This window comes from Pteronotus mesoamericanus, unplaced genomic scaffold (genome assembly GCF_021234165.1).
Source record: "Pteronotus mesoamericanus isolate MK-2021 breed Mesoamerican mustached bat unplaced genomic scaffold, CSHL_Meso_final contig_214, whole genome shotgun sequence".
NCBI classification, from domain to species: Eukaryota; Metazoa; Chordata; class Mammalia; order Chiroptera; family Mormoopidae; genus Pteronotus; species Pteronotus mesoamericanus.
In genome coordinates, this window is record NW_026555089.1 from 3,662,210 (window position 1) to 3,676,731 (window position 14,522).

General features: G+C 54.4%; 1 protein-coding gene across 1 annotated transcript; it reads right to left on the reverse strand.

Moving 5' to 3' along the window:
• Positions 1-21: 21 nt before the first annotated feature.
• On the reverse strand, positions 22-11,183 carry ANKRD13D (ankyrin repeat domain 13D). The gene is made up of 15 exons (XM_054570555.1): positions 11,094-11,183; positions 10,416-10,551; positions 10,187-10,311; positions 9,309-9,354; positions 9,083-9,226; positions 8,663-8,852; positions 3,440-3,506; positions 2,971-3,052; positions 2,691-2,752; positions 2,454-2,584; positions 1,387-1,544; positions 1,144-1,260; positions 899-1,062; positions 730-821; positions 22-398 (listed from the first exon to the last, which is right to left on the reverse strand). The coding sequence occupies exons 1-15, from the start codon at positions 11,181-11,183 to the stop codon at positions 185-187; spliced, it is 1,818 nt and encodes a 605-aa protein (XP_054426530.1). The 3' UTR covers positions 22-184.
• Between the last annotated feature and the right edge of the window lie 3,339 nt (positions 11,184-14,522).

Here is a 14,522-nt window from a genome sequence, read left to right on the forward strand (position 1 = left end):
CCCACATCGAGCAAGCAAGCCTGCTGCTGAAGGTCTCTTTATTTCTACCTCGGACTCCAATGCCAGCCCACACCCAGGGCTCCAGGCCCCAAACTCTGTAGCAGACAGTTTATAAATAAATAAGTTACAAAAGCGGGTGGGGGAGTGGCTCCGACAGCCCTCCCAGGGGCTGGGTGATCAGTGCTCAGTGCTCCGTGAGCGAGAGCTGCAGGATCCGCTGTAAGTCTTCCTCCTCCTGCTGCCCTCGCCGTTCCCGCTCCTCCTGTTCCCGCGAGGACAATTCCAGGGCCAGGCGAAGCTGCTCCTCAAAGCTCGGCGGGGCTGGGGCTGGGGGCGTCCTGTGAGGGGATCCCGGGCCCCTGGGCTCAGTGGACATCTGGAGGCTTTCCTGGAGGGCCCTTCCAGGCAGGGTGTGACAGGGAGAACACACCAGTGAGTGCCAAAGCTGGGGGAGGGGGCCGAGTGCTGGGACATGGCTTTGAAGGACAAGGACAAGGACAAGGACGGGCTAGCTGGGACCTGGGAGACCAGAGAGAAGGGACAAGGTGGGGCCCTGTCTTTCCATCCCATGTGCTGCTTTCGCTGCTAGGCAGTGATGCTGATGGAAGGCGACCTTGAAGAGGGCATGGGGTCCTGGAACCAGCACCTCCCTGCTACCCGCCCCCAACAGCAGGTCCCAGAGGGGGGCAGGGCTCAGGCATGGACCTAGTAGGTCCCAGAGGACCTCACCGCTCCAGCTGAAGCTGCTCCTCATACGCCGTGGCTTGGGGAGGAGGGTGGGTGCCAGGCCGTGTGTTGGTCAGGGCTTCCCAGACAGTCACCTGCAGCACCCAGAGCCCAGAGCTGTCACCTCTGCCACCCCTGCCCACACCAGTGTCCGGCCCTGCCCGTGCCCCACCTGCTCCGCCTCTGTGCCTGCCTCAAGCAGGCTCTGCTGGATGGCGAACTGCAGCAGGTCGTCGTCTTCGTCCCGAAGGGGCTCGCTGCGCTCTGCACCCAGCACGCTGTACCCCTCAGGCACCTCGAACACAGCGGGGTCCACCTCACAGGGGAAAGGGCTCCCTGGGGCGGCAAGGGGCCACGTTCAGCCCCCGGGACTCAGGCACCGGCAAGCTGCGTGGCCCCCGCCCTCCACAGTCGTACCTGAAGCTGCGACAGCAGAGCCGGGGGCCGGCACCCACACCGAGCTCAGGGGCTCATCACAGCCACACAGGTTGCTGAAGGTGATGCGGGCGTTGAGCACGTGGAAAAGGGGGATCTCTGTGAGGAGACAGCCAAGCCTGAGCCACTGTGGCCACAGACCCACCTGGGCCTGGCCCCTGCGGCCGCATCCACCCCACTCCCCGGCGCTGCCTGGGGCCCCCCGCCTCCCCACCACCGGCTCACCAATCTTGACCGGGAAGCCAGGTGGGAGGCGCAGGGTGATGAAGTCCCGCAGCTTGGCAAAGTGGGCGTTGCTGATGGCCATCAGGTCAATGATGGGCGTCACCTGGTCACCCAGGGAGAGCGGGTGCTCCTCGCTTAGCCACAGTGTTGCCTTGAATCTACCCAGCCAACCATGGGACGTGGGTCAAGGAACCTCTGGTGGCCCCTCTGCTACAGCCCACCCACACCGGACACCTGCCTTTACCTCGCCCTTCACCTGGCCCGGGGTACCCGCTTCTCCGCTCAGCTGCGCCTGCCTGCCTCCCCCAGGAGCTTGTGTCCTTCTGACCCGGTGACCCAAGCTGTCCCCAGGCCTTGGGCTCAGGTTGGAGCTTATGACAGTTTGCGCCAGCTCAGCTGGTCTAGATGAGGGCAAGGCTGGGCTGCTGGCTTCGGTCCGGGCCTCAAGCCTCGTCCACAGCCCCGTCCTCCCCCTCAGCCCACAGCTGCCAGAGCCTCAGACTCGGAGGGTCCAGCACAGCCCATGGGTCAGCGCTGCTGGGGTTCGAATGCACTGGGTGGCTGGGAAAGTCACATGCGGTTCCTGGGACAGTGCTGGGCCCAGCGTAAGCTCCATGTCACGGCTCATCAGACCCTCACGGCACCCTCACGAGCAGGTGGCCAAGTGTGACTCCCCATTTACTGAGGAGACCAAGCTCTTGGAGGGGAAAATAGTTCCTCTGGCCACAAAGCCAGGAGGTGGTAGAGCTGTGGGCCCTTCCCTCTTTGCTCCAAGCTGGCCCCCACGAGTGCTCATTAAACTGAATAGAAACCCATCCATGGGTGGTTCTGGTCACCCATTCGTTCACTCGTTCACCAAAGGAGAGCCCCAAGGTGGGTGCCAAGGACCATGGATAGGACAGACCTGGCTCCTGTCGCCCAGGAGTAGAGTCTAGAGGGAAGTCAGCTGAGTGAGCGGGTCCCCCAGTCCAGTGGGCTCATCTGTGACAGGAGTCTGTTAGAGCTCAGGTGGACCAGGCAGGGTCCCTGTCGTTGAGGGAAGTCCCCAGTTAGCCCCCAGACCTCACCTCTGTACTTTGCTGGACATCTCAATGGGGCGGCCAATGTTCCGCGACTCCAGGCTGAAGTTGGGGTCAAAGTATTCATCGGGGGAAATGGCTGTGGGATTGGTGGGGCTGGCTGTCTGCTGCACGGGAACCTGGGTGGGCCCCAGGACCTGGCTTAGCACTCAGGACGGCGCCTGCCTGGCCCTGCCCGGCGGCCCCGGCCCCGGCCCCGGCCCCTGCCCCGGAGCCCCGGCTCACCCCGTTGTGGGAGGAGTGCTGCTGGGCCATCCCGAGGAAGGACTGGAATGGAGTCTTTCCCCCTACAGAGAAGGGTGGGAACCCATGAGGGGCCTTTGGGCCACTGCGCCCAGACTGTTCCCACCCACCATTCACCCTGGGAGCCTCCTGTCAGGTGGGAGACGGAGCAGACGGGAATGGGGTGACCTCTGGGCTTGTCCCAGATACTCTGGCTCCCCCAGACCGGGGTGACCCCACCACGTGGTATGACCGGGCAGCAGGCAGGCGCACCTGGGTTTACCTTTGCTCCTCGACTTGTCCTGATCAGAAAGGTGCTCCGTGCGTGTGCGTGTCACCAGCTCCACATTGGTGGCACTGTACACCTGGAGAGCAGGGGGAGTTGGGGGCTCAGAGCCAGTTCCCCACACTCAGCCTCACAGCATAGGACCCAAGTCCTCCTGTTCCGAGGAACAGATGGGATCTCGCTCCCCGCAGTGGAGGAGGCAGGGTCTGAACCCCGGGAAGTCACTAATGAGGGGGAAATGGTCCCGGTTTCATCTTGGTACCCTGGTGGGGGCCTGTGCTGTCGGTGATCCCTATGTGCTCAGCAGGGGCTGGGTGCTCGGGCCCCATGGAGTCCCCATGGCCGCACAGGGCTTCCGGAGCTCACAGGCTCCTCTGTCTCTCCTTCCACATAGGTGGATGTGGAGAAGGAATGGAGTTCCTGGGCCTTGTCTCCTACCCCAGCCCCCACCACTAGCCTCTCCTGCCTTGGCCTCGTAGCCGCTAACGGTTTCCATCTTCTCAGACCGCCAGCCCCAGATACCACATTTGTTCCTGAAACAGACCAAACAGAAGCTCATGAGGATGCACCCCTCCCAACCCTAGCCAAAACCTTCCCTTCCAAAGACCCCCTCCAGTTAGCCTTCTCACTGTGAAACCCACAGGGATCTTTTAAAGATTTTTATTTATTTGTTTTTAGAAAGGGGAGGGGACAGAGAAAGAGAGAGAGTGAAACATCAGTGTGTGGTTGCCTCTCATGTGCCCCCTACTGCGGACCTGGCCTGCAACCCAGGCATGTGTCCTAACTAGGAATTGAACCTGTGACCCATTGCTTTGCAGGCCGGCACTCAATCCACTGAGCCACACCAGCCAGGGCCCCACAGGGGATCTAGAAGAGGATGCCTGGACAGCTGAGACAACTGAATAAGGACTGGAGACTAGAAACTACTGAGGAATTACTGTTAATTTTGTTAGGTATGATGATGGTGTTGGAGCTGGGTAAGATAAAAACATCCTTATCTGTTAGAGGCACGTGCAAAAAATGTTTACTGTTGAAATGATAATGCCATCTGGGATATGCTTCAAAACAGTCCAGAGAGCCCTGACCGGTGTGGCTCAGTTGGTTGGGTGTTATTCCTCAAAGCAAAAAGTTGCCATTTCATTGCTGGTCAGGGCATCTGCCTGGGTTGCGGGTTTTGTCCATCATTGGGCATGAGTGAGAGGTAACCAACTGATGTTTCTTCCCCTTTCTTTCTCCCTCCCTCCATTCCCTTTTCTCTAAAAATAAATAAGTAAAATCTTTAAAACAGTCCAGAAAAATAAAAAGAAAAAGGTAAGGAAGGACAGATTCAACAAGATTGGCAAAATATTGATAAATGTTGAAATTGGGTAATGAGTATATCATAATATTCTTTCCTTCATATATGTTTGAAATTTTCCATGATAAAAAGTTAAAAATAAAAGTATGTCTGATTCAACAGTAATAGCTGGAGACTTCCGTATTTCCCTTTCAATAATGGAGAGAATAAGTAGGCAGAAGATCAACAAGGGAACAGAAGACTTGAACAACACTATAAACTAGGCTTAATAGACTTCCTTAGAACACTCCACCTAATGACAACAGAATACACATTCTTCTCAAGTGCACATGGAATAGTCTTCAGGATACACCATATGTCAGGCCATAAAAGAAACCTCAATGAAATTTAAAGGAGAGAAATTACACATTGTGATCTGCAATCACAATGGAATGAAATTAGAATGTAGTAACAGAAAAAGATATTTGGGAAACTCACAAAATATGTGAAAAGCAAACAACACATTCCTAAATAACTATATATTTATATAGTAACTAAGTAACTATAGGATCAAAGAATAAATCAAAAGGGAAATTGGAAAATAATTTGAGGTGAATGGAAATGAAAACACAACATATCAAAACTATGGGATATAGCTAAAGTAGTGCTTAGAGGGAAATTCATAGCCATAAATGACTATAGTAAGAAAGAAGGAATCCCAAAGCAGTAACCTAACCTTCCACATTGAGACACTGGGAAAAGAGCACAGTAATCCTACAGCAAACAGAAGGAAGGAAACGATGAATATTAGAGTGAAAATTAATGAAATACAGAATAGAAAAACAACAGAGGAAATTAATTAAACCAAAAGCTAGTTCTTTGAAAAGAGCAACAAAATTAACAAACCTTTAGCTAGACTGGCCAAGAAAAGAGACAAGACTCAAACTACTAAAATCAGAAATGAAAGAGGCTATTGCTGCTGATGTTACAGAAGTAAAAAAGATTATAAAAGAATACAGTGAACAATTGTACCCAAACAAATTAGATAATTTAGATGAAATGGAAAAATTCTACAGGGACAAAAATTACCAAAACAAACTTAAAAAGAAACAATCAAATAGACCTGTAAGAAGTAAAGAGATTGAAGTGGTAATAAAATAACTACTCACAAAGAAAAGCCCAGGCCCAGAGGGCTTCACCAAAAAATCCTAATATTTAAAGAAGAATTAATCCCAATTATTCACAAACTCTTGCAAAAACTACACAAGGAGGTAACATGCCCAACTCATCCTATGAGGCATTGCCCAGATACTAAAACCAGCACATTACAAGAAAACTACAGAACAAATCCTTTATTAAATGAATATAAAATACTAGCCAACCAAATCTAGCAACATATGAAGAGAATAATACAGCATGACCAAGTGGAATTTATCCCAGGAATACAAGGTTGACTCAACATCTGAACATCAATTGATGTAACACATATCAATAGGATTTTTAAAAGTTACATGATTATATCAATATACACAGAAAAAAACATATGACAAAATTCAAATCCTTTCATGATGAAAACACTTAACAAAGTACAAATAAAAGGAAACTTCCTCAACCTAATAAAGGGTACCCACACTTAATGGTGAAAGACTGAATACTTTTCCCCTAAGATCAGAAACAAGACAAAGATGTCTGTCTACTCCTGCCACTTCTATTCAACACTTTACTGGAGATTCTAGCCAAAGCAACTAGGCAAGAAAAAGAAGTAAAACAAATCCAAACCCTGGCCAGGTAGCTCAGGTGGTTAGAGCATTATGCTGATACACGGAGGTTGTGGGTTCAATCTCAGGTCAGGAAACATAAAAGAAGCAACAAGTAAATGCATAAATAAATGGAAAAACAAACTGATGTTTCTCTCTCAAATCAATAAATAAAATTCTTTTTAAAAAGCAAAAAAATCCAGGTTGGAAACAAGTAACACTATCTCTATTAAGTGATGACATGATCTTACATATAAAAATAATAAGAAATATACTAAAAATCCATTACAACTAAAAATGAATTCTTTGAGATTAGCAAGGTTGCAGGATATAAGATCAATATACAAAAATTGGTTCTATTTTTTATAAATTTGCAATGAACAATTCAAAACTGTAATTAAGACAATTCCATTTACAATAGTATCAAAAAGAATAAAACACTTAAAATAAATTTATCAAAAAAATGCAAAACATATGCAGTTGATCCTGGAACAAAGCAGGGGTTAGCGGTGCCAACCCCCATGCAATTGAAAATATGTGTAACTTTTGACTGCTCCCCAAACTTAACTACAGTCCACCCTTTGCATCCATAAATTCAACCAATTGAAAGTCCACACTTGGGACACAATGTTGAAAATTGGAATCAGAATTCAACCCGAATTCTTTGCGGAAACTGACAAGCTGAATCGGGAGTTCATATGAAATTGCAAGGGACCCAGAATACCCAAAATAATCCTGAAAAACAAGAATAGTAAGGAGATGCACACTTTCTGATTTCAAAACTTACTACAAAGCAATACCAATTAAGAAAATGTGTCCTAGAACAAAGACAAACATATAGGTGAATGGAATAGAATTGAGAGTCCAGAAATAAACCCAGACATCTGTGCTCAGCTGATTGTGAACAAGGATGTCATGACCGTTGAGTAGGAAAGTAACAGTGTTGAGAACAAATTGTGCTGGGACGACGAGGCAGTCACGCGCAAAACAATGGAGTCGAGCCTGTACTCGCCACCATATGTAAATAGTGACTCCAAATGGCTCAAAGATCTGAATGTAAAAGCAAAGACCGTAACACTTTCTGAAGAAAACACAGGAGAAAATCTTCACGACTTTGGTTGGATTTGGCAAAGTATTATTTGATATGAAACTAAACGTACAAGCCACAGAAGGAAAAAAATAAGTAAACTGGACTTCATGAAAATTAAACACTTTTGTGTTTCAAAGTACACCGTCAAGAAAGTGAAAAGACAAGCCAAAGGATGGGAGAAAACATTTGCAAATCACGTGTCTCATAAGGGACTTATATTAGAATTTATAAAGAACTCTTATAACTTAATAATTAAAAGGTAACCCAATTTCTTAAATGGGCACATGGTCTGAACAGACCATTTCTCCAAAGAAGATATACAAGTGGCCGAAGTGCTTGTGAAAAGATGCTCAACATCATTAGTCATTAGGGAAATGCAAATCAAAACCACAATGAAATACTATTGCACACCCAATAGGATGGTTATAATCCAAAAATAAATAAGCAAGTTAACAATGGGCATTAGCGAGGACGTGGAGCAACTGAAAGCCTCATGCACGGCTGGCAGGAATGTAAAACGCTGAAGCCCCTTTGGTACACAGCCTGGCAGCTCCTCACACAATCAAACATCCAGTTACCATCTGACCCAGTGGCTCCACTCCTAGGTGTATATACCCAAGAAAAATGAAAACATATGTCCATATAAAAACCTGTACAACTAATGTTTATAGCAGCATTTTTCATAATGGTTCAAAGGTAGAAACAATCCTAATGTCTGTCAATGGACGAATGGATAAACCAAATGTGGTACATTAACACAACGTATTCAGGTATAAAAGGAACAAAGCAGTTACACGCTAGAACTTGGATGAACCCTGAGGACACTACGCTAAGTGAAAGAAGCTAAAGACCACATATTATATGATTCTATTCATAGGAAATGCCCAGAATAGGCAAATTTACAGAGAGAGAAAGTAGAGCAGTAGTTGCTTAAGTACAGGGGATAGGGGTGCGGGGACAGGGTTGAAAGGTAAAGGATACAGGGTTTCCTTCTGAGGTGATGAAATGTCCTAAAATTCGCCTATCTGTGAATGTCCTAGAAACCATTGAATTGTACACGTGAAATAGGTGACCTGGATGGTATATGAAAATTATATCTCAGTAAAACTATTTGGTTTTCCTGTTAAGTGTTTCTGAAGTCTGTTATTGGAAAGGGGGCATATGTAGTCACAGAAGTGACACTCTGGCGAGAAGAGCCGGGTTCTAGGCTACGCACAAGGGACTCTGGCCCGGACACAGCCGCACCACTGAAGAGCCCACTTTGGTGCCAACTGCTGCTCTGAACCACAGCCCAAACTCTTGTTTTTATGGGAAAACATGTGAGGTCAGGAGTCAAGAAACTGGGGACACCCTGACCAGGAAGCCAGCTTCCAGTATAGCCAGGCATGTGCGGGCTCGAAGGCTGCCACAGGACACGCAGGTGACCCGTCTCGCGGGGGGGGCCCCGGACCTGCAATAACCCCTCTCCCCTATTCTGGGCAGCCTCTGTACGTGGCTCAGCCTCCCGAACCCCCAAACCAGGAGCCTCAAGGGCACCGCCCACAGTGTGGCCAAGCCCCAGCTAACCTCTCAAAGGCTACATTTCGAGTGTCCAGGTGGGTGGAGACGATAGGAGAGGTGAGGCGACTGGCCACGTGCTCCTCACTGGGCCGCATGGCGGCCAGCAGTGCTTCTGGCTCGTGCAGGGCGAGCCCTAGCATCTCCGTGTGCACCACCTGCCGGTCGTGGTCCACCTCCATCACCAGGGCTCCTGCCTCTGCCAGCAGGGGGAGGGGGGACGAGTCAGCGCCAGGCCCCAGGCAGCGGGTGGAAGGCCAGCATGGTGCCCTCAGCCGCCTGTTGCCGAGGAAGTGCGGCCTCAGCCCCTGGGTTCCCTCCACCCCCAGCCTCCATTTCTACATCTGGAGAGGGGACAGAAAGGACAGCACTGTCTACACACGCGACAAGAGAGTCTTCGGAGGCCACAGTGATCCCCCCTGAGCTCACCCTGGCCCTTGAAAATGAAGCTCCTCCGGCCACGCTGCCAGGTCATGTGCTCGAAGCCCAGGAGACTGGTGTCCACCCGTAGGCTCTCACCCCGCTTCCACACACGGTACACGTCGCTCGGGCACATCTTGGACACAAGGGGCACTGAAGGGGGCACAGAGGTCACCAGGGTTCTTCCCCAAGGGCCCCACCCCAGGCCCCTGGGAGCCAAGCAGCCGCCACTCACCCCAGCTGGTGAACTCCCACTTCATCTCCACGTAGAAATCAGGGGCCTGGGACAGACGAGAGCGCCTGTCATCACCCTGCCTAGCGCTGGGGGCAGGTGGGCCCGGGCGGCTCCTGGTCGGCGGACTCCCTTCTGGAAGCCCAGCCCTTCAGCAAGTCCTGATGTGCTATTGTGGCCCCATTATGCCCCCATCACAACCAAACTCCACCCAGGAGAGGGTGGGCCAGATGGGGCCCTACAAAGGTCTTTGAGTCGTTAGGCTATATGCATCTGGAGGCCTGGGGGCCAGGCTCCACCTGGCCACTGGCCCGCTGGGGGCCCTGGGGAGCTCCTGCCTGCTCTGGCTCCCAGATTCTTCATCTGTAAAGGGGGCACCAGGACCTCCTCTGCGCCTGCCGCTAGGGTGCAGAGCAGGAGGTAATGTGCTCTCCCAGCTCCAGCCCCTGGCCCCCTGCCCCCAGGCCTGACCCTGCATGTTTTGAGAGGGGTGGACAGGTGTTCCAGAAGTCCAGGCCACATCCGTAGAGTTGGATGAAATCCTCCCTCCAGAAAATCTGCATTCCCCAGGAAGCCCGTGGTCTAAAGGTCTGTTGAGGTTCCTGGCACTAGGAGACCCTCAATGCTGGCAAGGACCTTCCTCCCAAAGGGGCCCCTCTCATCCACGTGGGCATGTGCTCCTCTCTTTGCTACGTGACCCCGGGCAGGGGTCAAAGGAGAGGACCTCGTCGACAGTGCTGGGAGAGCATGCCGCACAAGCTGGGTGCCCTTCTGATGCCAAGTGTGGCATGCGTGACCAGGGTGACCCCCGTGCAGTCTGTCACAGCGCCTGCCATGGCACTCCCCCCTCTTACTGGCCACACCTCTGCGCCCTGCTGTACCTGGCGGAGTTTGTTGAGCAGTTCCGGAATGCCGGCCAGCCTCTGAGTGGCCCTCTGGTAGTCCCGATACTGTAGCACAAGCTGCACCATCTCGGGGTCCCCAGTGCTGACTGCCTCCTGCAGGACTGGGGGCACCAGGTCGCTAAGGGGCGCTCTCTCCATGGTCCCAGGCCCGGCCACTCACCAACCGCAGGGTCAGCCTCGGGGGAGCCCCTGCCCTCTGCAGTACCTGCCCAGCCCTGGCAGCTCTCTTTGCCCACGTTGGCATTATGTCGAAGGAGGACTCTCACAGACTCCAGGTTCCCCAGGGACACGGCCAGCTCCAGGGGGGTGCGCCCCCGGGGGTCCTCCTGTTCAATGTCATGCTGGGGAAGATGGGACACTTAGCACAGGGCAAGTAAGGAGAGGCAGAGATGAGACCGCTGGGCTGAACGAAGTTGGGAGCCGATACGAGAAATAAGCAAGGCAGACAGGCGATGGAAATGGCAGAGGGCAGCCTGGTTGTCCCTGCAGGGATGGGGAGGGGGCAGGTGGGAAGGGCCTGCCCACCTCTCCTGTGCTCTGCCAGGGACAGAGCAGGGGGCCCAGCGGCGGGGCCTGGTCAGGCAAAGGTGGAGCTGCGGATGTCAAGAACCAGGCTGCTCGTTCTCAGCCTGCTCGGGGGTGGCGCGGCGAGGGATCCGAGGCTGGATGCAGTGCGAAGCCGGGAGACGGACCAGGCCGAACGCCGGGAGCCGAGACCAGAGGCTCAAGCGAGAGGGGCAGATCACCTAGGCTTCGATCGGGCCGGGAAGGGTGAGCGGGGAAGCGTCTGCGGCACTAAGCAGGGACGGGAGGCCTCCAGGATGGAGGCTACGGCCTTGGCTGGGGGGCCCGGAGGACGGCCGTGGTGCCCGGCGGGCCTCACCTGGCGGGTGTGCAGCGCGGCCTCCAATTCGCGGTGCCGGTTCGCCCAGACGAGCCGGTGCAGCGGGAAGGTGGGGCCCGGGCCAGCCATGCTGGACCTCAGCGCCGCATCCCGGGCGGGCGGGCGGGCGGGCGTGGCGGGGGCGGTCCAGCCCAGCCTCAATGCGTCCGAGCTACGCCCACCACAGCCCCCGAACCCCGGCAGCTCCGCGGCAGTGGCGGTGGCGGCGGCGGCGCAGGCGGTGCGGAGGGCGGGCCTGGAAGGCGGGGCTGAGCCGGGGCGGGGCCTCGGACCGCGCGCCCATCGCCACCCGCAGCCATGGCAACCGCACCCGGGCTCCTGCGCGCGGGGGTCGGGCCGGGGGCGCTGCCCAGCAGCCGGGGCAATCACGCGCGTCCGGGGAAGCCGGGCCCCTGTCTCCACCGACGACGGCGGAACGAGGGTCTGCGGGGGGCGGTCCGGAAGGCGGGGCCTGACTACAGCTTCGTCCGCGGCCTGCAGGGGGCGCCCCAGGCCCAGCGCAGACCCCTCCTTGAGAGTCCCGCAGGGGAAGGAGGGGATCGGGGGGTGGGGCGGCTCGGCGCGGGGCGGGGACTGGGACCTCGGGACATGCGCGCGCAGCCGGCCGCCTTTTGGCTGCTCCTGGGTTATCCTATTTCTCCGACTGTCCTGCCCCTTTCCCTTGCACCCCTTGTCTTTCTAACCCAGCCCCCGCCCGTCTCCTACTCCAGCACACCGTGGGTACCGACTATGCCTGTGAGTGCGGGTGAGAAGTGGGAGGTGCTAGCTCCCCTCCCGGGCACCTTCAAGATACCTCTAAATGATGGCCAGCTTAGCATGAAGCACCCTCCCCAGGGACCAGAGCCCGTGTCTGGTGGTGGCCGCACCACAAGACTGAGCCCAGTCATGCAGGCAGACGGCCCCCCAGGGCCCTGGAGTCAGAGACAGGAGTACTGGGGAGTGAGGAGAGCAGGCCTGGCTAGCTCTAGACCTCTCCTGCCGGAGGACTGTCCACGGTGAAGGGCTTTCATCCACAGCGTGGATCCCTTTTGCAGCGGCTGCCCTTTGTTGCCAGGGTGAGGAGGAAGGAGAGTTTCGAAATCAGAACCGGCCCCTCACCCATACCGGAACCAAGGTGCAGGTCGCGCAGGCCTCGCCCTCGCCCTGTTACCCGGGTTTAGCCTGGGGTGCTACCCTTGCTGGGTGATGAGGCAGCGCCAGACTTGACCAAGGCTGACCATCTGTCTCAGTCTCCCTGTGGGTAAAATGATCAGATGGTTTGATCTAGAAGTTCGAGCTGAGTGTCTGGGCTGGGAGGCTGGTTGCCATTTTCCCCCTGCCCTCTCACCTGGCCAGATGGTACCTGTACTATCTGGGATCACTTTGCCACCCCATCCTGTGGTGTTACCAGGTCCCTGTAATGTCCTTGGGTCCCAGAGCAGCCCAAAGGCCTCCGAATGTCCAGACGTCTATGGCCAGGCCCTGCTGGCTGTCACAGCTGCAGCCCTCACTAGACTCCACCTTTCCTAAAAGGGGCTGCCCCTCCCCCAAGCTCTCTCCATCCCCACCCCACCCCCAGAAGGACTTTCTCCGGCCCAGCATCTGACCTCTGCATAGGGAACACAGCTCCCCACTGCCCCTCGATTCCTGATTCCATTGTCCTCTCAGCCCTTTCCAGGGCCTCTCCTCTGCCCAGCCCCCCCAGCCTCATCAGGCGCCTCCCTGGCTGAAGGCTTGTCTGTTCCCACAGGCACCGATGCCCCCTTCACGACTGCCTTTCAGCTCCCACTGGGACATCTCTGTGCCTAGTGTTCCATGCTATCACATGAGCATGTCTGAAACCAGATGTGGCCACATTTACCCTCTTTCCCTCAGACTGGTGGTGCCCCCCTCCTCCTGCTGTCATGACTCTAAATGGCACCATGGACCTCCCCAGGTGGCATCTTGGACTCCCACCTCTCTCGCTCTAGGTCCCACCCATTCCTGGTAGGCTGTGCCCTTCCCACCTGGCCTTTTTGCATCTCTTCCTGCTCCAACCGCAACCACATTATGACATCTCTTCCCTGGGCAGAAGCTGTCTCCCTGCCCCCTATCCTCTGCCTCCCTCCACGCATCTTGCACATGGTAATCAACGACTTGTTCTACAGCCAGCTCCTATCACCCCAGCCCCTGACCAGAGCCTGGAGGGACCTCCCCAGAGCCTATCCAAGTTCAGACTCCATGTCCATTCCCCTTCTTCGTTTGGGAGTCACAAAGTGCATGCTGGGCTCTGGGCCATGGTGAGCCCGGCATTCAAGGCCTCCCTGGCCTGGCTCCTTCCCACAGTGCTCCTGCCAGCCAGAAGCACTCCCAACTGCCTCACTCTTCCCTGAATCCAAAACATCCCCCACCCCCACCCCCCCAATGCTGGAAGCCCAGTTCAAAGGCCTTTTCCTCCCTGACTGGTGTGGCTCAGTTGGTTGGGCATCATCCCATGAAGCAAAAAGGTCTATCTATGATTTGACTCCTGGTCAGGGCACGTGCCTGGGTTGTGGGTCAGGCCCCTGGCTGGGGGCATGTGAAAAGCAACTGATCAATGTCTCTTTCACACATTAGTGTTTCTATCTTCCTCCCTTCCCCCATCTCTAAAAACAAGTAAATTAAAAAAAAAAAAAAAAAAAAAGTCTTTTCCAAGACTCCTTAGCCTCCACCCCCAGCGGCCATCTTCCTCCACCACCTGCCACACTGGGCTTTGGCCATGGGCCCCTCCGCCCTGCCCAGCAGAGCACTACACGGGGCGGAGCAGGCGGCCACACACATCACCCCGGGGCAGGGGAGTTGGGGCCGAAGGGCAGGGACTCAGAGGAAAGGAAGTTGACCAGACGCCCCGGCCGGGCAGCGCAGTCGGTTGGAACGTCACCCTGATGCTCCATGGTTGCGGGGGTTCGATCCCCAGTTAGGGCACATACAAGAGCCAACCAATGAATGCATCAATAGGAGGAACAACAAATTGGTCTCTCTCTCACAAATCAATACGTAAGTTTAAAAAGAACAAAGAAAAAGGAGGTTGATCAGACTGTCTTGGTGAATGAGAGGCCCGACGCTGGCAGGGTACAGCGTGAAGCCAGAGGGCAGGAGGCTGAGGGGCCTGTCTGTGTGTGACGGCGCCCTCGGCGTTGTGCCTGGTGAGCTGGGGTACACAGTCAGTCCAAATGTGACACTGAGCACCAAACTCAGGCACCCCCTCCTGCTTCCCTGGGCAGTGGGCAGAAGACCCCTCTGCTCCCCTGGGATGGGAGGAAGAGGGGGAGAAGGAGCCTCACCACCCGCCCAAGAGGGCTTGGGCCTGGGCAGGCTGGCCCTGGATGCCTTCCATGGCGGTAGAGGGGGCGTGGCACCAGCAAGACCCTTGACCCCCAGGCCCCAGCCCAATGGTGGCTGAAAATGATC